At 34.0% G+C, this 22627-nt stretch overlaps 2 protein-coding genes across 4 annotated transcripts in view; one reads left to right on the top strand and one right to left on the bottom strand.

Annotated features, from left to right (window-relative positions):
* The first annotated feature begins 1466 nt into the window (after nucleotides 1-1466).
* Nucleotides 1467-8287, top strand: LOC122622878 (eukaryotic translation initiation factor 4E transporter). The gene is made up of 8 exons (XM_043801520.1): nucleotides 1467-1821; nucleotides 1981-3325; nucleotides 4173-4302; nucleotides 4360-4734; nucleotides 4986-5183; nucleotides 5345-5728; nucleotides 7509-7835; nucleotides 7896-8287. The coding sequence occupies exons 1-8, from the start codon at nucleotides 1796-1798 to the stop codon at nucleotides 8132-8134; spliced, it is 3024 nt and encodes a 1007-aa protein (XP_043657455.1). The 5' UTR covers nucleotides 1467-1795; the 3' UTR covers nucleotides 8135-8287.
* Nucleotides 8288-8464: 177 nt separating this feature from the next.
* Nucleotides 8465-22627, bottom strand: part of LOC122622879 (metabotropic glutamate receptor) — a 15097-nt gene continuing 934 nt past the window's right edge. The window contains exons 1-9 of one of the 3 annotated variants that reach the window (XM_043801521.1): nucleotides 19935-20144; nucleotides 17213-17996; nucleotides 16373-16916; nucleotides 14030-14283; nucleotides 13841-13947; nucleotides 13281-13406; nucleotides 12701-13220; nucleotides 12353-12648; nucleotides 8465-11747 (exon numbers count right to left, since the gene is read on the bottom strand). In XM_043801521.1, coding sequence (XP_043657456.1) covers nucleotides 11352-11747; nucleotides 12353-12648; nucleotides 12701-13220; nucleotides 13281-13406; nucleotides 13841-13947; nucleotides 14030-14283; nucleotides 16373-16916; nucleotides 17213-17900 — 2931 coding nt within the window. In that variant the 5' untranslated portion in view covers nucleotides 17901-17996; nucleotides 19935-20144 and the 3' untranslated portion in view covers nucleotides 8465-11351. Of the gene's footprint in view, nucleotides 11748-12352; nucleotides 12649-12700; nucleotides 13221-13280; nucleotides 13407-13840; nucleotides 13948-14029; nucleotides 14284-16372; nucleotides 16917-17212; nucleotides 17997-19934; nucleotides 20147-22627 lie in introns of those variants that run through there. The other 2 variants (XR_006326352.1, XM_043801522.1) reach the window with 2 other exon arrangements.

The following is a 22627-nucleotide window of genomic DNA, read 5'->3' as shown; positions in this document are numbered from 1 at the left end:
TGCTCTATTCAAGTCCGCCTCACTCACATTTTCTTGATCATCAAATGCAGAAGAACGACGTAGTCCGCTCCGCGTTATTGTTTTTCGTTTCAGTATCACTTTCTTCTTGTTCTTTTATTTAAAACATTTAGTTTTTTAAGGGTAAGCAAACGAAAATATTTATGTTTTTAAGTGTGGGCAAACGATAGAAACTATTTTAAAGGGTGCACAAACGTTATTAAATGAAAATATGTAGTTTTGAGATAAGGGCAATCGCCTTATTCTTTAATGGGTTATATTTTCCAAACTAAAACTTATTTTAAAAATATAAAGGGTGGGCAAACCTGAATAAACGATGTTATTGCGACTTAAAAATAAAAATTCAAAAAGTGAACTATTTTAAAATTTTATATCTTCAAAAGTGGACGTGGGCAAAAAAACTAATTGTTGAGCAAACATGGCCAATCGATTTCAGTTTTCAATTTCAAAAATTCGATTTTACTGAACCCAGCTTGTTTGAGATCTGCTTAGTGTGAGTGTGTAAAGCCGTGCAGCTTAAAATTTTTCCAGTTTTAAATAATCTTGTATTTACATGTGCCATAGCGTCGCGCCTATACCACCAACCGTATGTCCTATAATTGCGAACAGATAATTTAATGTAAATGTTAATTTAAGAAATTACAAAACTATAGAATGTTATCGTTCAATTTTTTGCTTAAACAGTGAAAGAACCAGAAATATCGATAGTGAAAAGTAAGCGTCAATGTTTCCATCAATATTTCTGCATAGTGCGCACAACTGGTTAACAAAAACCTTGGGTTCCGTTTACACTAATATTGGGTTTCTGAGTTTTGTTCCAACCCTTTTTTTTTGTAAGCAAAGGACTTAATTTTATTCAGTGCCCCCAGACAAGAACATTACATATATTTAATTGATTATCACTTAGAGCAAAAAGAAGGGGATCTCTTTAAAATTCTTAAGTATGGCAAATAAAGATTTCGAAATTAAAAATCCGTTGACTGAATAAATATTTACGTCATATTTATGTCATGTCGACAGTAATTGAGTAGGTACACAATTAAAAATAAAAAAAATATAGCACCTATGAAAAGTGTATAGTTTCTTGCGGTTTGAGGGCATTTTTAATTAAACTTGCCTAGGAGTCACTGGATCAACATTTTAGCTTTTGTAGATGGCGAAATCTTAACCTTCATACGGGAACCAATATGCCTAGACCGACTTGGCTTTTAAAAATATAGCTAAAGCACGTCAAGAAACCCTTAAAACTGCATGTCTCACGAATGTCGTCCACCTAAATTTCCACCGTTTCACAGTTATGTTCTCATGAGAATACGCTATAATCATATATATATTTTTTGTTTCTCTTTCAATGTTTCAATACAATATTTTACAATTCCTTAAGTTTCAATAAAAATCAAATTTATTCATTGTCTATATTTCTTTCTCAATTTAGCGTGATTTTCATAAAACTAATCGCAACATTATCAGGATTGAAAAATTTATTTGTTTATTTAAACGTCTTTGGATGTTATAATAAGTAGCGAATTTAATGGAACTTAATATAATCTATATATGGCCTTAATATATATATATATATATATACATTCTTCCGTGTGTGTTTTTGCATAAGTGGTGCGTACTATTTGTATATTCATTGTAAATTTTTACCCGTTCATATAAGCGAGTGTTTTGTTCTTAATTGTTTTGGACTATTTTTGTTTGGATATCTTATCAATTTGATACTTACCGTAATAAGTAAAGTTGGCCGTTACAGAGTGAACTATAGTCCACAGAAATGGATACATCAAAACTGAGTGCCAGGTATGTGCGCTAAGCTAATGTTAAATTTTGATCAACTTTATCGATATTTATTATTCTCGCATAGTGTTTTTAAAATAAGAATTTCATAACAAAAATTTGTAAACACTCAGCAATGCAATCATGATACTTACCTTGTTTTAACAATTTATTTCACCTTAGGTACTCGAAAGCAGATCTGTTAGCTCTAAGATATGAAGGTAAAAGTCGACAGCGCCCCCAATGCGCAAGTCGACTTGAATTGCAAACACTAGGTTTTTGGAAAATGAATTTGAACACTGCTGCAACTGTGTCAAATACATATTCTAATCAAAGCAAGAACCGACTTTCTCCGGAAGCAGATAACTCGGGCTTAATTTGTTCCAATAGTAGCTCAATTAGCTCACGTCGCGCTATGAGAAATCGAGAGCGGGCAAACAACTATTATCAGCGCTTCGTACCTACCGATTCTCTTCAAATAAGCGGGGAGGATAAGGATAAAGATGCGCTGTCTCATGGACAGCCCTATAAGTCGACTATGATCGATCATCGTAGCATATCATCTTCACATTTAATGCCGGCATTTGCAAAGAGGCGTTTTGTCATATCGAAAGGGAGCAACAGCGCGGAAAGCAGCGAAGGGATAGTCAACACTTGTGCAAGCAAAGACAAAGCACCTAGTTCGCCTAGTCGTAAGGTTAACGAATTGGATACTGCTGATACATGTTTAAATTATGTTCAACCGGATCACGACCAATGCTTGTCATCTTCACCTACATTTTTAACATCCCGCCAAGAAAGGCGTATTGGAAGCGGTCGCCTGTTGCCAAGAAGTGATAATTGGGAGTACAAAAACCAGAATCCCATAGAAGCCAGCATTGAGAATGAAAAGGAAACGGCACTAAATGGATCTGGAGGTACAAGCGGTCTTAATCAGCACAATCAAGGCCAACATCGTCCTCGAACAATCAGTGGAAAGTTAGTTGACCGTGTTCCCGAACACACCGATCGTCGTTTTCAATATGACTCCAAGAAGTCTGTTGATCGTCAGGGAATCAATAATCGACGCATATCTGGTAAGGAGCCTTTCAGTAATCAGAGCCGTGGCAAGCGCGCCAATTCCTATCTTACTCACGAAGAACCTGAATGGTTCAGTGCAGGACCTACATCACAGCTTGAAACTATTGACCTACACGGTTTTGAAGAGCTGGAAATCAACGAAGATCGATCCGAAATAGAAGATCAAAATGATCAAATTCAAGAACTTAGTAAAAATCTAGCTACGCAAGCATCCATCGATAACGCCTTGATGAAAAAAAACAGTGTCAGTTTAAATTTGTGCGACGCAAACCCGAGTGACCAAATGAAAAACACCAGGAAAAATGCACCGACTTTTATTCAAAACTCAGCGGATCTCGGCCATCACAATAAAAACCAACCGAGTCAGATGCAGTCCAGTCAGAGTTCTGAAAGTGAATTTAATTTTGATGCATTTCTTAACATGCATCCCTTGGATAATTCTCTTTTGGTAAATATTGCTAAAAGTATATATATACAGTAGTCTCAAACTATAAAAATATATATTCTTGATCAGGACCACTTGACGAGTCGATATGGTTATGTTCGTCCGTCTGTCTGTCCGTATGAACTTCATCTCTGATCTAGGGAACTATACAAAATATAACGCACACAACATTTTTAATAAATTTATGTTCCTTTTTTAAAAATAAAATAAAAGAAAAACCTTGTAGAAACATGGTAGAGATAAGTTTATAGTAAATTGAAAACAGCCGCTAGCATATCTGTAGTCAGCATATCAGGTAGTCAACTATAGCGTTAATACCCTAAAAATTATATTATTAAGATAAGATAATTAATTTAAAGATAATTAAGATTAATTAATTAATTAATAATTAAGATCAATAGCCGAGTCGATATGGCCATGTCCGTCTGTCCGTATGAACGTCGAGATCTTAGGAACTACAAAAGCTATAAAGTTGACATTATGCATACAGACTCCAGAGACATAGACGCAGCGCATGTTTGTTGACCCATGTTCCCACGCCCACAAACCGCCCAAAACTGCCACGCCCACACTTTTGAAAAATGTTTTGAATTTTGTTGCCTTTTTGTCACGCCCACTCTACCGCCCACAAATCGCCAAAGCTGCCAGGCATAAAGTTTTGAAAAACGTTCTGATATTTTTTCACAGTTTTGTTAGTCTTGTAAATTTCTATCGATTTGCAAAAAATTTGTTTGCTACGCCCACTCTAAAGCCCACAATCCGCCGAAAAATGTTATCATTTTGTTATCGGTATCAGACAGTGAGGGAACTCGACTATAGCGTTTTCTCTTGTTTTATTGTATATTTGCAGAGTAATGATTGTACTGAAAAAAGTGAATCAGAAGGAACATCCCGGTTTAGCCGATGGTTTCGACCTAAAGAAGCTGCGAATAACAATGAGCTTCCAGGGTTGCGGGAATCGCATGCTCAAGAAAAACTTGGTATGTCAAGATTTTAAATAATATATTAAAGAACTTACAGTTGACTTTATTTTTAAGGTATGCCAAGTGTTAAAGATCTGGAAGCTCAAATGACTAAAGTGGATATGAGGACTGATTTTATTAATCCCATAGCAGGGTCATTCTCTCAGACAGTACAAGTGGAAAAACATATTGCTAGAGACACTGAGGCATTCAAAAAACTATTGCAACAGTTGGGATCTCAAGCAAGGCAGCCTCATCTATGCAACGACGTTTGCCATACAATAAATCTCACAAATATTGCAAGTCATGAACAGCTTGATTTAAAATTACATCAAAAAATAAATGACGATCACTCGCAGCAACCAGAGTTAAGTGTTCACGTGCCAACCATGCCAACTAGTAGTCATGTATTTTTGCAAAAGCGTTTGGAAATCCAACATCTAACTCAAAGTAAGATATATTTTAAAATTCTATATCTACACACTTTTTGTTTCGATACTACGGTCATCTTTCTGGTTCTTATGGTAAAAGTAATATAAGCTTTCATGATAATTTTTTGGGCATATTACAGTTTACTATATACATGTTTTCCATTAGAACGAGAAATTATTTAAAGCTTATCTGGTGAATAATTTGTGTCCTTTTTTCTGCTTTTATATACGTCTGCACTGTGTTTTAATTTAAAAAAAAAAAATAAATAGGACTTCATTGTGGAGACGTTTCACATGAATTTTTGGAAAAAGAGCTGGATAATCCTAGCACTCCAGCGGCCACAAAGGATGTAATTGCAGCAGTTTTCCGTGAATATTCTCATCCTAAAAGAAATGTAACAGGCGATGTCAATATCTTTACCCAATCATTTCTTCAGCCTCAATTGGTCCATCAGCACTACTCTCAAGGTTAGTAATTCTCGGAGACTCTAATTGGGTAACTCTTTAAATTTAAATTACTATAGGGTTACAAGCGATTCTTATTAGATTCAGTTAAATAGTTTTATACACTATAACACTATTTAGGTTTTATAAAGTAAGACTTGACAAATGTCTTTATTTAATTCTAGAATTGCCCTCGCAAAGTACTGCCAACCATACGATCAATCCGCTAATTTCCCACGGTAACTCCCCAACTCCTTTGGCATTTACTCCCACTTCAGTTTTAAGAAAAATGACAGCCGATAAGGATACTCAATCACCAAGCTCTTCTTATACCCAGCACCCACAATATAAAATACACCAACAGCATGTCAAGCAACACGGTACTCGCGAAAACGTGCATGAGCTGACCGCAACAATGGCTGTACAGCCCCGAATGATATTAGGGGGTGGAAACTTTGCCGTTGGCCAAAATAATCAACAATTGTCTCCTAACATGTCACTAAATCGTACTCAGCAAGGGTTAAAGTGGACTTCTGGCAATATGCAAATGGTGCAAGGAAAATCATTTGGTAAGTTGAACGAAAAAAAAAGTTAATTATTAAGGAATTATTAATTAGTTGGCTTTTGTGTTTTTTTGAAAACAGTTCTATTTTTTCGTTCAAATTTTAGGAGTGTTGGGTCTATTACACACCCTATCAACAGATTTTTAAAATGTTTTTCATATTTTATGTCCACAAATAAATATTTTATTGCACTGGTAGGTGAAGACTTTTTAGCAAATTTGTGTAATATGTTTAAACCAGCTACCTGCTTTTCAATCATCCGCATAAGTGATACGTTTGAGCGTTTTAAATCCATACTAATGGGAGATAGCTCCCATTTTATATTATTTAGTTTGAGAATAAGCTGCACGCGCACTTTATAATCATTAAACAATAAGGACAAATTAACAACAAAAGCGACTAATAGTAGGTTAACTCATATCTAATATCTAAATAAAAATAATTTCAAAATGGGCTATAAATTATATCCCAAATAAAATCACATAACCTTTAAGGAGTAACATTGGAATCAATTCACCAATGGTACAAGTCTATATATGAACTAGTTTGCATAAACATCTTCACGCCAAGAAGACTTTCGCGGCAAAACTTTCCTCAGAGCGAGTTTCCTACCTGTGTGGCTTTGCTGATGTGCCGATGGTGGTGTTGCGATTTTCCGGTTGAAACATTTTCATCTTAAGTGTTTGTTTATCTGTCTGCAGTTTCTTGTATACGTTATTTTTGGATGTATGGAGCCTTAGAGAATGTGACAACACAACGCAGACACTTGTTGATGTTTTCTAAGGTTTATGACATTTTTAAAAGAAGTGGAAGTCAAATTTTAATCCAAATAATATTATATTTCTATATAATTAAATTATATTATGTCAAAAAACGAGTATTTACCAAATTAAAACACATTAGCTTTAAAAACGCGAGACTTGTTTGTAAGATGAACATGGCTATGTCGAATCGGCTGTTGATACTGATCAAAACTATATATGCCTAATATGGAGATAACTGTATCCTTTAAGGCGGCGTCAGCTTTTGGCTAAAATCAATATACCCTCGGCACAGGTAACACAAGAAATAACTACTATTAAATGTCCGTTATTCAGCTTATTTCACTGTACGAGAGATGAAAATGTGAAAGTATTACTGTTACAAGCAGAAGCAAGGACATGGCCAGATCATAAGCACGTCACATACTTTTCATCAAATCTAGTAAAGCCTATATAATATATTCGGTTAGTTATAACTTTCTGCCCTCTTGAAAACGCCCAGTATACTATTTGCCTTAAATGATCTTCTTTGCAGGAAGTGCGAGGTACTCTATTATTGCGTTAGTTCCTGACTTCTTTGTGCTTTTGTAGAGTTTACGAACTCTGTTTTTTTACCGCATCGTGGATAAGAAAACTAGTTAATATTTGTCATCCATAAGATAGGCATTACTTTTACTTTTAAATAAGAATAATTAATATATACTTTAAATAAATGAGGTATAATTCTTTCTTTCAGTTAACTTTTAGATAACTAATAGTATTGCATAAAAAAACTATGGTTGAGAAAAGTATTCCTCGAATTTAGGCTTACTTTTAAAAATGAACCTCTTTTTTTGGTTTCTTTAATGTTCTTTTTTTGTCCCAAAGCATTACTTAGGTCTCTAGATTATAATATCCTTGATAAACTGCGCGATATAAGAAACTTGAGTTCCTCGACTTCTGAATTAATTAATTTAAAGACTTACTAACACGAATAAGAAGTGTAAATAGGCATAAATTTTTTTATTTTTACTTACTTATTTTAGGTCGTCCTATTCTGAAAGGAGGTCTTAATTCAATGACGCATGCCAATTCTGCACTTCCTTTTACTGGCCATAAAATTGGAATGCAACCCATTCATCAACCTCATCAGCATCTGCACCAGCAACAAAGATTTAAATCAGCTCAATCTGTGGAATCAACTATGAATACTGAAAATGTTCATCAAAACATGGCTTCTCCTGTGGGATGGCACCAACTTTACCTGCAACATCACCAACAACATCTTCAGACACGTCAGCAACCGAGGCAAAGGGTGATTTATGGAGAAATGCACCGGCAATCAAATCCACAAATGTCCCCACCAGTCCCAGGTGAAATATTATAAACAAAATTAGTTTTATAAATCATCTAATAGTTCTCTTTATTTCAAGGTTTTTCTGACAGCTCCGATTCTGGTAATGTCATCCAAACTAATAGCCTCACGTCTCCTAGCTACCAGAGGGATGATAGGATTTCATCACCAACCAACCAATTGTCGCAATGGTTTTCCCCGGAGCTGCTTGCAAAAGCTTCCGCTGGAAAACTGCCACTCTTAAATGTGAACCAAGCGCTCAGTTTAGAAGAATTTGAACGTAGCATTCAACATTCCTCAGCCGTCGTGCACAACTAACTTTTGAAGATAGTTTTAGGTTTAATACAGCAAATTTTAAAATGACACCTAATCAAATATAATGTTTTAATGTCTACAATTAATTTTTATGTTTAGGAGTATATGTGTATGGGCACAAACCTATTCAATTTGGCTTGAAACATTACATTTTAAGCACATAAAAAGTAGATTTCTATAAATAAATATACACTAACTCAAACTAATTAAAGAATTTACAGGATGTAATTATTATATTGTACAAAACTGATTCACTGTAAATAACACACAATTATATAAGTTTTAAAAAATTGACTTTTCTTTAATCTCAGTATACACTTTATTTTGATAAGGGGCTTACGCTTGAATTAACTTTGTTATTATACCTACGTTGCACGTAGATTTAAAGAGTATGCAAAATATATTGAAAACTAAGTAACAGGAAGAAGAAAGTGTTTCCGACCCAATACAGTATACATTCCTAATCAATATCACTAGGGTATATTGATTTGAGTCAGAAGTTGGAAAGCAGTAATGGAGGCATTTTGGCCCATATTTAGTATGTATATTTCAATAGACGAATCGATATAGCCACATCCGTCAGTAAGTCAATAAACCAGTATCTTAGTTTTAAAGCTAATATGTTTTAATTAGTATGTATATATAGCTGGCATAGGAATACTTGGAACAACTAAATAATGGAAAAGAAATCGTAGCTTTGTTGTTTTTGATAATACTGCGTACTAGTTTGGTATACCCAAATAATGATTAAAATCGGAAAATTATATGATATGGTCTTACTCGGATTATAAACATTTTTTAATATGTGTATAATTATTGCATGGCTATATAAGATGCGGCAATTGAAATAGCCTGAATTTTAGATTACTCAATGTAGTCTATTTTTTCTTGTGCAAGAAAAAACGTTTTCACGATTATTTCCTGGGTGCGCCGGTTCAGTTAGTAAACTTAAATAAAGCTGTTTGATTGATCTCGCTGAACGTTTATCTAAGTCTCGCCGCTTGTTTTTACTTAAACATCTTCCCTAATATCCTTCTTAAAATTTTATATTAACACAAACGCGCAAAATATTGAATCCACTTCTTGGTTGCTTAGAATTTTTATTGTTAACTTATATTTCTGATTTGTGTTTTGCATCTATGTAATATTTATAGAGTTAATACAATTTATTTGTACTTAGATAGTGTATAGGATTTCACTATACATACTTCTATACTGATTTACTGAGCTAAATAAATTGTGTAGAGGGGCTTAGAATATATAATATTACGCCTTATAGCCGCGAAGCTCTGGCCGCTTTTTGTTTCTAAACATGTTGGTACTTCGATAAAATTTATTTTATATTTTATTTTAAATTAATTTTATATAGAATTTAAAAATGAAATCTTTAAAAAATTTAATGAATACGATTTATGGCTAATACATAGTTAAAGGAAGTCCATATTAATTACACTTTGTTTTATCCATTGATCGTCATGTTATTAAGATTTTGTATATGACTGACACTGCTTCTTTCCCGTTATCTACTATATAATGTTAATAAAATGCGTGTGTACAAACAATATATTATAATAGCTTAAAATTAGTTTAAGGCTTGAACATGAAATAACATTAGGGTTTGGGTAAATGAGTTGAACATCTATTATTTAAAAAAAAATGTATTTACTAATTATTTGGTTCAAGCCTTACTGTCCTTTTTCAGTGTTGGCCTTTAATCAAACATACACCCATTTTCCCATTTTTTTAAACTTAAACTTATCAAAAGCATTTTCGTTAGGAACATTTTTCTTTGAAAACATATAAGCGGTATAATACCGAAATTCCTTAAACATTAGTATACAAATTATAAACCAAAGGTTTTTTTCTCTTATACTTATGTACTTATATACTTATGTATGCGGAAGAACGTTAATATTCGCGTTATTCGTAGGGGAAACGGGTTTTTGGGAGATGCCTGGTGCTCAACTTGTATTTACAAATTACTTAATGAAAATAATTATTTAAATTAAACTTAATATATCTATTGAAAAAATTAGAAATGCAAGTTGATTCTAACTAAATATAAATTAAGTCCATCCATTCAAAAAAATTTTAAGGCTCCCACTATATTGATTAATGATATAGTTAGAGTACTATTGCCATTTATGGCAATCAAAAGTATTTATTCAACGGATAAAACGCTGTGTTACTGTCTAATAGACTTCTACTTCAAGTTTTTTTTTTACATATTTATAAAATAATACCAAAAGGTTATGATACGCAGTTCATACTAAAGTATTTTACAGTTTGGCAGATATGTTGTGACTTGTAAGCGATATTACGTAATTTTCATAAAGATTTATATAGTAATATATTTCCTATTAATCTAATTTATTAAAGGATAGGATTTGGATCAAACTGTCATCAACTACTGCGCACATAATTTTATAATTTTACTTCCACCCGTATATATACATAAGTAGAACCTCAAAACATTCACCTCAAACGTTCATTAAAAATGTAAGAAGGAAAAAGGCTTAAGTCCAGTGCAAAGACTATCAGATACCATTTACTTAAACTTTCTGCGAGGTAGATAGATAGATAAACATGCAAGCCACAAGCCGAATGTTTTCGAACGAGCACATGAGCTAAAGGAAGTGCGAGGGAGATTAAGACGTGGACGTTAATAAGCGAGTGTTTTTGAAACGCACCAAATAGTGTGCCGACTGTTGATACTAAACAAGAATATACATATACAGATATACTATATATTTTCGCAAGTGTGTCCTTTGCTTTGAAGCAAGCTTACTAAAATCCATATATCCTCTGTTAGGATATAACCGTGTTGGGCAGTGTTCAATAAAAAAGCTACAGTCGTCTGTTCGTATAAACGTAGTACTCTCGAGCTTCAAGCTTCAAGCTAAATTAAAATGCCATATGGTATATTTTGAGTACTGTTTTGTCAATAACTTTAGTGTTTATTGGAAAAGTACACCTTAATGTGTGTACATGGATCTTAAAAAATTTGATTTATTATGATGAACCGTATACAAATGAAGAAAATGGCCACTAAAAATTATACAATGAATTGAAAATACGCATCTGAAAGGTTGAATATAACAAATGTCTAAGGATTTTTTTTATCTTTGAAGATTTATTTCTCCAATCCTTGCATAAGAGATTAAAATTGCCTCATTTTGTAGCACAGTGTTATAAAGTGAGATTTTCCTCGCTATTAATCTTACTTATTTATTCGGTTACAGATTGGCCCAACGAATTCGCCATCTTCGGGTAAAAATTCTCCATTGCTCTTGTGAACAACATTTGATTGGCCTGAAGCGTCATCAAGGTTTGGGCTGTTTTGTGTCGGAAGCGCACTTGAAGACGCAGTTGTTCCAACTGCACCTCCAGTTAAGGCAGTGGTGCCTGGTGCCTGCGTGCGACTATATCCAGAGCTGGTTGGGGCACCCTGAGCTCCCGCCGCGGCCGATCGCCTGTAGACGGTACTGTTCATAGTTAGCTTGCGAACATTCTTGTCCGGGTGAAAGACGAGGATGTATACTTTAGGTGAATATAGACATACAAGGGCCACTGATGCACTTAGACTTATTGAAATACACAATGTAGTAGTTTGCACCTAAAAAAATTTAAATATTTCGTTATATTTATCTATAGCGTACAATTACATAGCTAGAATCCAGTAGCTCCGTTACAGCCAAACTATTTCCCTAATTTTGTTTTGGGACCGAATATAACGGTTTAACTTAATCCTAAATGTACATACATACAAAACTTAAAGTAAATCAAAAAGTTAAAAAAACAAACCTTTCTGTTGTTTTAATTACAAAGTGTTCGGTACACACCAGTTTTTCGGTAATTTTTCGTAATCGGACGACATTATAATACAGCTGTCATTGAAACCGTCAGCAAATGACTAGCCAGTTATTGGGAAAAAATCATAACTTCGTTTTCTTTGATCAAAACGCGTTTGACATACACTTTAATATGATAATAATCAAACGACTTAACGTAGTTTTGTTTTTCATTTTATCATAAAGTGTTCTTTGTCTTATATAATTACTGCATGGGTATATACACTTCGGGGTTGTCGAAGATAGTTTACTTTCTTGTGTACATAATAATTTAGTTTGATTAACCAAATAAGAATGTTTATTTCACAACGTTCATATAACAATTTTATCAACGTTAACCAAATCACCACAGAAATGAACAAATACATACCTCATAGGAATTTCCAGTTCCAAAATATATGGGCACAAACGCAAGCCATATTATACATGTGGTATACATGGTAAATCCTATGAACTTTGACTCATTAAAGTTTTCAGGTATTTTTCGTGTTTTAATTGCATAAATAGTGCAAATAGTTATAAGAATCATATTATAAAGCTGGGAAAAGAGAAAGGACATGTCTTGTATATTGCACTTTAGAATCACCTCCCTTCGGTCTGGGTAATAGAACCGAGTTCCTGGTGGTTCAACTACCATCCAAATCATCGTGATTAGTACCTGTATAGCTAAAAGGATTTTACATTAATGTAGGACCTTTAATAAAAGTTAATACTTTACCGATCAAAGAGGTGGTAATCACCACTTGTGATTGCGGACTAATATACTTAAGGCGCTGTGCTGACTTAGAAGCAGAGTGAAAGATTCGTGAAATTCGATTTGTTTTTGTTAGCAAGGCACTGTATATAATGGAAAAGCCAACCCCAATACCAAACCTCTGCAGAACACAGGAGCCAATTGTTGGTTTAGCTATCAGCGCAAAAGTATTACAATAACAAACCAGTATACCAAAGAGAAGAGTATAGCTTAGCTCACGTCCTGATGCTCTTACCAATGGAGTGTCATGATTTTTTGCAAATAATACTATTACAATAATTGTCACTGCAATACCGAAGATTGCAATGGCCATCGGAATAAGGGCAAACAACGATTTCCATTTCATATACTGGATATCTAAAGCAAAGCAGGAAAGCTTGTCAGCATAGGGCCAAAGTCCAGGACCGCAGTCCTTACACGTAAACTCATCATATACATATTCAAACGATTCACAGCTGTCGCATATCCAGCAACAGGTATCTCCCTATAAGATTAAATTTCGGTATGAATATGATAAAAGTAAATTGACTGAAATCTTCATTACCTGTTGTTTCTTGATCATCCCGACCTCACATGGTAGTGAACAGGCCGAAGTAGGTTGTTCGGTTTCCTTGTTCCACACAACTGTTTCTGAATTTAGTTGCAAACCATTAAACCATTTGCCAATAACCTGAAAATTAATTTGGCTATCGTTAAATATATTACAATTCTAAGGTTTTAACATATATTTTTGTGTTTGTATATTATTAACCGAACTGGCGATCGCTTACTAAAAATTCAAACGTTATGATATCAAATGCACAAAATAGAAGACATCTACAACGTTTGCTTAAATTTATTATATGTATATATGTCAAATCGGCTAAATATTTCAATAATTTCGGTTTGAACATAATTTCCACTGGATAACTTAATGTGTACACAGACATGTCTGATTCAAAATCTTTGCGACTACCATGTCAAAGAACAATTAATTGTATAACATGATATATCTTTAAGTTTTGCTTTGGTGTCCTCTCCGTGATAATAAACAAATAAAAATAGTACATACATATATTTGGAATCCCATAACACTATTTCTGTCATTTGTATAATATATGGTACCTTATACTGATATCCTGAAGAGTTTTCTAGACGTTGATAATTCAAAATGTCATATCTGGCCAAACCATCGCCTTGTCGATCAAATTTGACTTCGCTGCCAGCAAGATCTGTTCAGAACGAACCCCATGCAGGATTACAAAGTCAATTATATTATTAGTGAATTATATTAATCAAAATCAAGTACTCTACCTATAAATGATACGTTCAAAAGGTAATTGTTGTAAAAATCCTTTCCGTCATAATTAGCCATGTCAGGACACGCTTGGGACTTGGTATCAGTCGAAAGTTTTCGATACCACACAGATTCGCTCTGTAGGTGCTTCCTTGTCTCAGACGTTTGGTCGCTTTGTGTGTTACAACGATCATTATGCAAATTATGAAGTGCATACGCAAATGCGTAGACAGCATCCACAACGAATTGAGTCTTTGACTCCTGTTCGTATCTGTAATTAGATTTATTGTGTTCTTGTTATTATTCTGTTTCATTCAAATCGATTTTTATCTAATAATTATTAATAATAATATAATTTTAAAATAATATTCTAGGGGTAGGACTTTACAGGACAATCTCTCTTTCGATGGTTTGCGTTAGACATATATCGTCACAAGATTATTTAATCGAATTATATCATGTTACATTTTAAAGCAAGTATTTGAAATTTCTGCAATTGTCTAAGCTATCGCTTTTAAATCTTTAATATATCCCTTGTTCTAAAAAAAAGTATGCATGTGTATGTATCACAAAGAATACCCAGACGGAAGTGGATTTATTCCGAAACACGTTGTTACATACTTCTTTTTCTAGATAAAGGAGTACCACAAGTAGGAAAGTTACTATTCCATATTGCCGGGCGTGAGACTCTCTCATACTTCCCGTGCAACGCACCTGTTCCCTGCAAGGCTTCTGGATTTTTCCAAAACAAGTATTCAAGTATAACACAGGATTATTAATATTTCATTTTTATTCACGTCAGTGCTGAAGACTCCTTCGCACTTTCACTAGCTGAGTAACGGGTATCAGATAGTCGGGAAACGCGACATAGCGTTCTCTCTTGTTTATTTTGTTTAACTATGTATCAGTAGCCTTGTTGATTTATACTGTTAGATGAATGGCAAACATCTGCAATATATAGATAATTTACATATACATAACTGTATTATGACTGTTTACTGCAGTTAATGTCTGCTTTTACCAATTTCGTCATTTGCTTTTCGTAAGTACCGTTTGTTTTAAATGTGCTTGCCTTCTTACAATGGCCATAAAAAATCATCGATCAAACGTTCATACTTTTAGATAAAATATTTTATATATACAATAAATGTATCATATTTATATGTACATTCTGATTTTTATACTCGTTACTCGTAGAGTAAAAGTATATGTATATACTTTTTATTAGCCGAGATTGCTCTAACGCCCACAAACCGCCCAATAACGGTCATTTTTGATAACTGTTCAAAACTGCCAAAAACCGCCAAAAACTGACAGTGTTGAAATTTCGAGTTCCACTAGCTGAGTAACCGGTATTAGATAGTCGGGAAACTCTACTAGAGCATTCTCTCTCTGTTTATACATATATGTACGATGTAAATGTGTAAATATGTATGTATGTATTATTTATATTACTATTATTTTATATGAGTTTGTTTATATGCACAACTATAATTTCCTATACATTATTATATTTCATTTATATTTTATATGCACAACTATAATTTCCTATACATTGTGAAATTAAAGCATAATTGAAAAATATTTCCACAGAATCTGTGTGTAGACAAAACAGGGTTCGATTCGTACCCGAATATGCACGATAGTAAAATTATGAGCAAAGAATACATCTAAATGTATTATAGTAGAATACGAAAACTTCAATTCAATGCTTCTAGCAAGCTTCTATATTGTGGAAAAATGAAATTGTTTCGTTGTTCTGTGCAAAAGGAGTACTTTATGACACCATTTTTCCTCGACACGTTCCCGATCTTCCGACTGGGTACTTTCGATTCCATTACTTTAGAGTCTAAATACTTTAATACTTTTAAAATTAAGCACACCAATGTCTGTATGACCCACTATTGATTTTTTATTTTGTTGAAGTGTGTATAATTAATTATTTATTTATCTTTTAATTAGAAACACTAAAAGTGTGGAGGAAAATGACGTGTAAAACTTTTTTCCTTAAAGAATTAGACAACCCTTCTTGTCCCTAACAACTGCAGAGAGCGCTCGCTTGGCATATGAAGATGAAAATGTCAATCATTTATTCGGCATGGCCAAAGAAAATTCTCCGAAAAAGTTTTGGCCGGTTTGTGGGCGTTAGAGTAGGCGTGGCAACATGAATCAATAAACTTGCGCTGGGTCTATGTCTCTGGATTCTGCATTCCGAGTCTCAACTTTCTAGCTTTTATAGTTTCTGAGAGCTCGACCTTCATACGGAAGGACAGATAGACGGACAGACGGACATGGTCAGATCGACTCTGCTACAGATCCTTACGAGTAACGGGTATAATAATAAACAAGTTGGAACTTACCCAACTTTTTCTGATAACCGGTAACTATTGTCGCATGTTGTTTTAGTCTTGCGGCCAATCATATTGTCAGTAGAATCAACTGATTTTCCTGTATCAGGTTCCTTCGAAACAGATGTCAGAGCACAGTTAAAAGTATCCTCCCAGTACTCAGCAAACCAAGGATTCCTTTGATTTGTGTCTGGGGTCAGCTGCATCATGTAGCGATCAAAATCTGCGATTATCTCTGATTGCAGTTCTACAGTAATTGCGCCTTCAGCAATGTCCTCTAACCCGTCAAGTAGTTTTTGTTGTTTTCCCCAACCATCACTTGCTATCCAATGAAACGGTTGGGATAAGTTGGCCCGTTTGGCTGCTTGTAGAATTCGACGGGCATCTTCAGCTCTCGTAAAAAGTACTACGCCGCGAGCGTTAGGCTTCTTTTGAAGTTTGCTTATAATAGAATCAAAAACTTTGTCGTCAGCGGCACTGGGTACTTTCTCGGCTACCGCTATGCATACATTTCGTTCGGTAGCTTCCTTGTGCAATGCTTCAATCCCATATTCACCTATAAATTGGTTTAATTAATATCATACATTAATAACGTAAATATCGTAATAAATTATACAAGGGTATATAAACCCCATAATACAAATATGTATACATTAATAGAAAAGAAATAATCATTTTGTTGTTTGTAATAAACAAACATAAACATATAAATTCGGCTTAAATGTAAACACAATCGGATGAGTACATATATAATCTAGTTGCTAGTCGTAAATGTAATTGAAAATATTACAGCACATATATCAGCAAGCACATATATCACCTGCGGCTTGCCGAAGACTGATTAAGACTCACCATAAGATCCCTCCGAATGTATCGTGGATACGTATGACCAGTTAAAGTTTTTTAGTATATCCACGAGGGCTACGGATTGAAAAGTGTCTGGCGGTACTGTTCTAGCAAACAGATCAAAGCGCGATTTGTCCGAAAGCGTTTTAGCGGTTGACGCCGGTGATACTTGAGGAATATGAAAGAGACGCAGTAAATTTGCCACTTGCAAGGACACGGAACTGTAGGATCCACCAATAACTCCAAAAACTGGCCCCGATGAAGTATTTTTTTTAAGTTGCGGGCTTGATGCATCTGCACACTCAAACACGGATGTGTCTAAATTGTTGAGGGATGCTCTTACAAACTGAAGCGACTGGTTGAGGGCATATGTGTCTCTTGAACAGGTGTCAAGTATATGGACTCCTATCGTAATTCCAGGAAGTATATTGGGGTCATTGTTTACACGATCTATAGCATAAAGCATTGCTTCCAGACGTTGAACTCCCCTATTGTATACTTTAGGTCCGCATGGAGCACCTTCACCTTTTTCATGGACGGGAAATAGCCCACCAAGTATTATGTCGCCAGGCAGAGAAACGGACACTGAATCCTGAGTGTGTGCGTTACTAGGACTTTTTAAGTCCACTACTGGACTCCAGAATAACACCATCACGACGACTAAAATTTTTGCTATTTTTTTTTTCTGTTTCATCTTTTTAAAGTCACGTGGATGATTTTAAGTTTTAAAATGTATTAACACAGCGATGTAAAATACAGGTTCATGTTTATGTTTATTGTTAGTGGATGCCTGTCGAAGGGTACCCGGAAAGTTATATAATTAATAATATATTACAAGCTGATAATTTTCTTATAAAAACAAAAGAGAATGCTATAGTCGAGTTCTCCGACTATCAGATACCTGATAACCTGACGAAAAAATCTTACTGAAGTGCGAACGAAAAATTTCAACATTTTCCGGAATATCGGTAGAATTTGGGGAAACAACAATAATAAAATATAAACGTTTTGGGTGGTTTGTCGCGTTGCACAAAATGGTTTGGAAATCGATAGAAATAATTTTGTAAATTTAATAAAAACATATTCAACTATTTTTTTAAAGTGTGAGCACTAGGAGGCGTGGCAAAAAGATGTTTGGCAAATTTATAGGAATTTACAAAACTAATAAAAAAAAGAGAAATATCAAAACATTTTTCAAAAGTGGGCGTGGAAGTTTTTGGCCGGTTTGTGGGCGTTAGAGTGGGCGTGGAAATATGAATCTACAAACTTGCGCTGGGTCCTTGTGTCTAAAGTCTGCATGCTGAATTGGACAGACAGACGGACATGTCCAGATCGACTCGGCTATTAATTCCTTTAGCCTGTTACATACAAATGTTCAAAACATGTTTTTAAAAGGCTTTAAAAAAACAGGTATTCATTACTGAACTAGGTGGAGCGCGAAGGAGAAATTTTAACAATATTTTGTCATATCAATAAAAATAAAAATGAATAATAAAAAAAAATCGAACATTTTTCAAAAGTGTGTTACAACGAATCTAGACGCAGCGCATGTTTGACCATGGGGTAGTTGAAAATGTTGTATTTTCTATTAGCGCCAAAGTATACGTGGATACGTCTGAAACAAACTAGCGCGTCCTAAGTAGGTGTCAACTGTCGAGGCATGGCTAGATCGCCTCGGCTCGTGATCCTGATCAAGGATAGGATCCAAAACGCTTTCTCGTACCTTTAACATTCATAGTTTACAACGAATCTAGACGCAGCGCATGTTTGACCATGGGGTAGTTGAAAATGTTGTATTTTCTATTAGCGCCAAGGTATACAATTTTCTTTACTTAAAATGTTATGAAGTTCAGGACCATTTTTTTTTAAACTAAGAACACTTACCTAAGGTCTATAGAGGAAAAATATATGAAGATTTATATAAAAATTATATATTGCAAAAAAAACTAGTGTATACCAAATTAGAACACATAATGGTGAAAACGACGAAAATACATTTTATCACATGATTTTTTTTAATTTCGTTTTTTTTATAATTTTATATAATAAGTTAGTTGGTCGGTACGTCAGTCTGTTGGTGCGGTACAAACTTCAGAATAAAATAAATTTATTACATACATACATAAAACAATTCATGATAATCCCCTTTTTTTACGAAAAATTAGTATTTTATTTTATGAGATAAATTAAGTCGGCAAACCAGATAAATCATTATTTATAGGCAACATTTTTGGGCGCTGCCAACAACAGGTGTGGGATTGTCAGAACACCAGGCAATTGTCGTTTGGAGCTTCGCAAAGCATTCGGTTCTTGCCTGTGGTAAAAGCACTATTAATGCGAAACAGCAAAAGCTTCGGAATGTAAGGGCAAGCCAAGAAGTACCAAAGAGGATGGTACTGATGATGGCGTTGCTCTGAAGCTGCAAAAGCAATGTGTTAGCAAAAGCCCTAAAAAAATGGCACTCACACTCGTCTACAGTTATTTTTATATATGTACAAACTTATTGTAAAATATTGAGTCCTTTACAATACGTTTTCAAGTGCAGCTATCTTATATATACGTGAGAAAATGTGTAACTTTTTTCGTAAAATTGTGTTTATTTCTGTAAACGAAATGACTTTATTTAAGATAAACATTAAACCTTCCAACCACTTTAGAATTTGCAATAATTGATGAATTTGTATCACTGGAACAAGGTTTTCATATTCCTTATTTATAATAAAATTACCTTTTTGCTTATTTAAATTCTTATACAACTTTATCGCAAACTTTCTTAAAATTGTGTTTATATTTCTCGAATACGCGTACGTCTTGTTCTAGCATTACCAGTTGGTTGACTGATTTATCCATGATAAGCCAACACGAAATCAGTTCTTGTAGAGGCAGCAGCACAACAACAACCAAGAAATGGGCACCAGCAGCAATGGCCAAGTAAAAGAACAACAATGGCAGCAGCAATCTACAACAATCCTTCTAACTGTCCATCTCTCACGGAAGTCGAGAGAAAAAGCATACAAAAGCATTTCTCTTTATTAAAATTCAATAACGGTTTTTAAGAGAGCTTTGTGCGCAAAATAATATACTATGTTCAGCTATATATTTCCTGGTGGCCAAGTATAATAAAATATGGTATTATTTTGGTTTAAAGTTACGGTCTCACAGGCTAACCCAAAATACATATCTATAAGAGCTCAAATGTATACATGGATTTTGTAATTTAAAAAAAATTAAAACTAATGCTATAGTAGCTGCTGATGCTGCACCATTAGTTATGAATGTTCAAAACTCATTTTCAGATTTGATTCAATTAAAACAAAACTCTGCGGAATATCTAAAGTGCTTGATAGAAGAAATATATAAAATTCTATATTTCGTGGACCGTATTTAGTATTTTTTTTGCCCGCCTTAATACTACTGTCCAAAGACCATTTGCCACCAAAAAGTCTGTACATTGCCTTTAAATTATCGATATATTCGATAGTAAATATAAATATCTACCTTTCCATAACATAAAAAATATCATCCAGATGAGGTATATCAGCACTAAGAGAATAGTACATTCTCTTATATAAGAATTTATTGTTTTAATTGTAAAGAATATAAAAAAAAAAACCAAATCCCTCCTTAGCTAACCGTAGAACGATGCTTGGATAGTCCCGATAGTCCCGACTTGATAGTCCCGACTTGGTTAGTCGGCTAAACTTCACTGTTCCAAGCAGATTTACTAGAAATTACGAACGTCTAATTTTAAATCATTGTAGATCTAACTATGAGTTGCATTATCCCTACAGAGTATTATGTGCTGACTATAATAGATTCTATCCTATTATCTCTAATTCTGACTCTCTGCCGTTCTTAAAGCGATCAATACTAACGTATTTAACAAATTCTTAGATCTTACTACTAGTATAAATATATTTCCTCGTCCTTTACTGTCTTCTATATCGCGTCTATCTTCCCGCGATTCGAGCCTTACGATACACGGCAGCGCCCCTCGGTCGGTTGGGCGGGAGGTGTGGCCGTAGGAGTCGCTCGAAAAAAATAATAAAAAAAATATCATTTTTAAACTAAAAAATTGGTATCCATGATCTTAAAAGAATTGTATTCTTATTAAGTCGACGTAAATATCCTTATTACTCGTAAAGTATGTAACATGAGAATGAAGTGTTGACCACGATCTCTAATATGCCCACAAGGAGCATAATGCGAAAAATGTGTTAACTATTCACTAATAAGCTGATATCTCAGGATCTATAAAAGCTAGGGTGCTGATATTAGGCATTCAGATTTAAGTAACGCTTTCTGTAAGTGTAAGATTGTTGTCAGATGTTTACCACGCTCTCTAATATGCCCACAAGCCGCATAACAATGCGAAAAATGTGTTAATTTTTTATTTTATTAATCTATACCAATTCTATAGATATGCCAAAAAAAAAATGCTTCCCTTCTAATGCCCACAAACCGCACAAAACTTATCTGAGGCAAATATATATATTTATTTCTGAGGCAGTAAATATAATTAAAATATGCCGCAAAAGGTTTGAAATGTTGTTTATTTTATTGAAGTTTACTTATTTATTAATAACTTTGAAAACAATTAATCTGTTAAAATATTAACATATCCAAATTTTATTAAGGCTCTTCCAGACTAGTTTATGGCATTACTTGCGTTGCCCAGACTAAACAAATATTTACTTATTTACTTACATACATATTTCGTACTGGGATCCAGTGATAGAAAAAAAAGTTGAGTATCAGTTACGAATTCTACTTATTTCGATTTTTGGGATATCGCTCGATTATCCCAAGGATAGTCTCCATTGGCGATATAGTGATTTATACGATATTGTATCCAAACAGATTAGAGTGGTCTTCAGAACGGTACATTCGTTGTGCACTTTTAAAAATTTATCTTCTCCTTTTAATTTAATGTTTAAAGCAGTAATTGTTTACTCGAAGTTACACAGCATGATCGCCCTTTTTGTGTATTTACATTAACATAGATGTCGAAATATGATCGCATATGGCTATTTGGTATTGTCTGATGACAAATATTTTATTAATTTTGTTGTCTGGTTGCGTCGCGACAATATTTTTTTTTGCAATAAACTTTTGCCTTTGCCCTTATTGGAGTAATTGCCCCAAATTTTATACAGACCAAGGAGTAGTCCAATGCAGATTATTATATCAACTTACTATGCACTTATTCTTGAGCTACCGTTCAAATATATTTAATTTTATATGACCAAATATATTAGCAGTCAAAAAAAATAATTTACTGGTATCTAAAACAAATATGTTTAAAAAAAACATGCGCGTTAATTTCAAATTAAGAGCACATTGTTCACTTTTAACAAATTAAGATATAAGGAACTATTTAGACAAGTGACGCAAAAGGTCTCATAATCAAGAATGCAATAC

This window comes from Drosophila teissieri, chromosome 4 (genome assembly GCF_016746235.2).
Source record: "Drosophila teissieri strain GT53w chromosome 4, Prin_Dtei_1.1, whole genome shotgun sequence".
Lineage (NCBI taxonomy): Eukaryota > Metazoa > Arthropoda > Insecta > Diptera > Drosophilidae > Drosophila > Drosophila teissieri.
The sequence above is the reverse complement of the archived record's forward strand: the minus strand, read 5'-3'. Positions and strand labels throughout refer to the sequence as shown.

Coding starts and splice junctions, on each gene's coding strand:
- LOC122622878 (XM_043801520.1), top strand. CDS start 1,796: ATGGATACATCAAAACTGAGTGCCAG. Junction 1,822..1,980: donor ACATCAAAACTGAGTGCCAG/GTATGTGCGCTA, acceptor ATTTCACCTTAG/GTACTCGAAAGCAGATCTGT. Junction 7,836..7,895: donor AATGTCCCCACCAGTCCCAG/GTGAAATATTAT, acceptor CTTTATTTCAAG/GTTTTTCTGACAGCTCCGAT.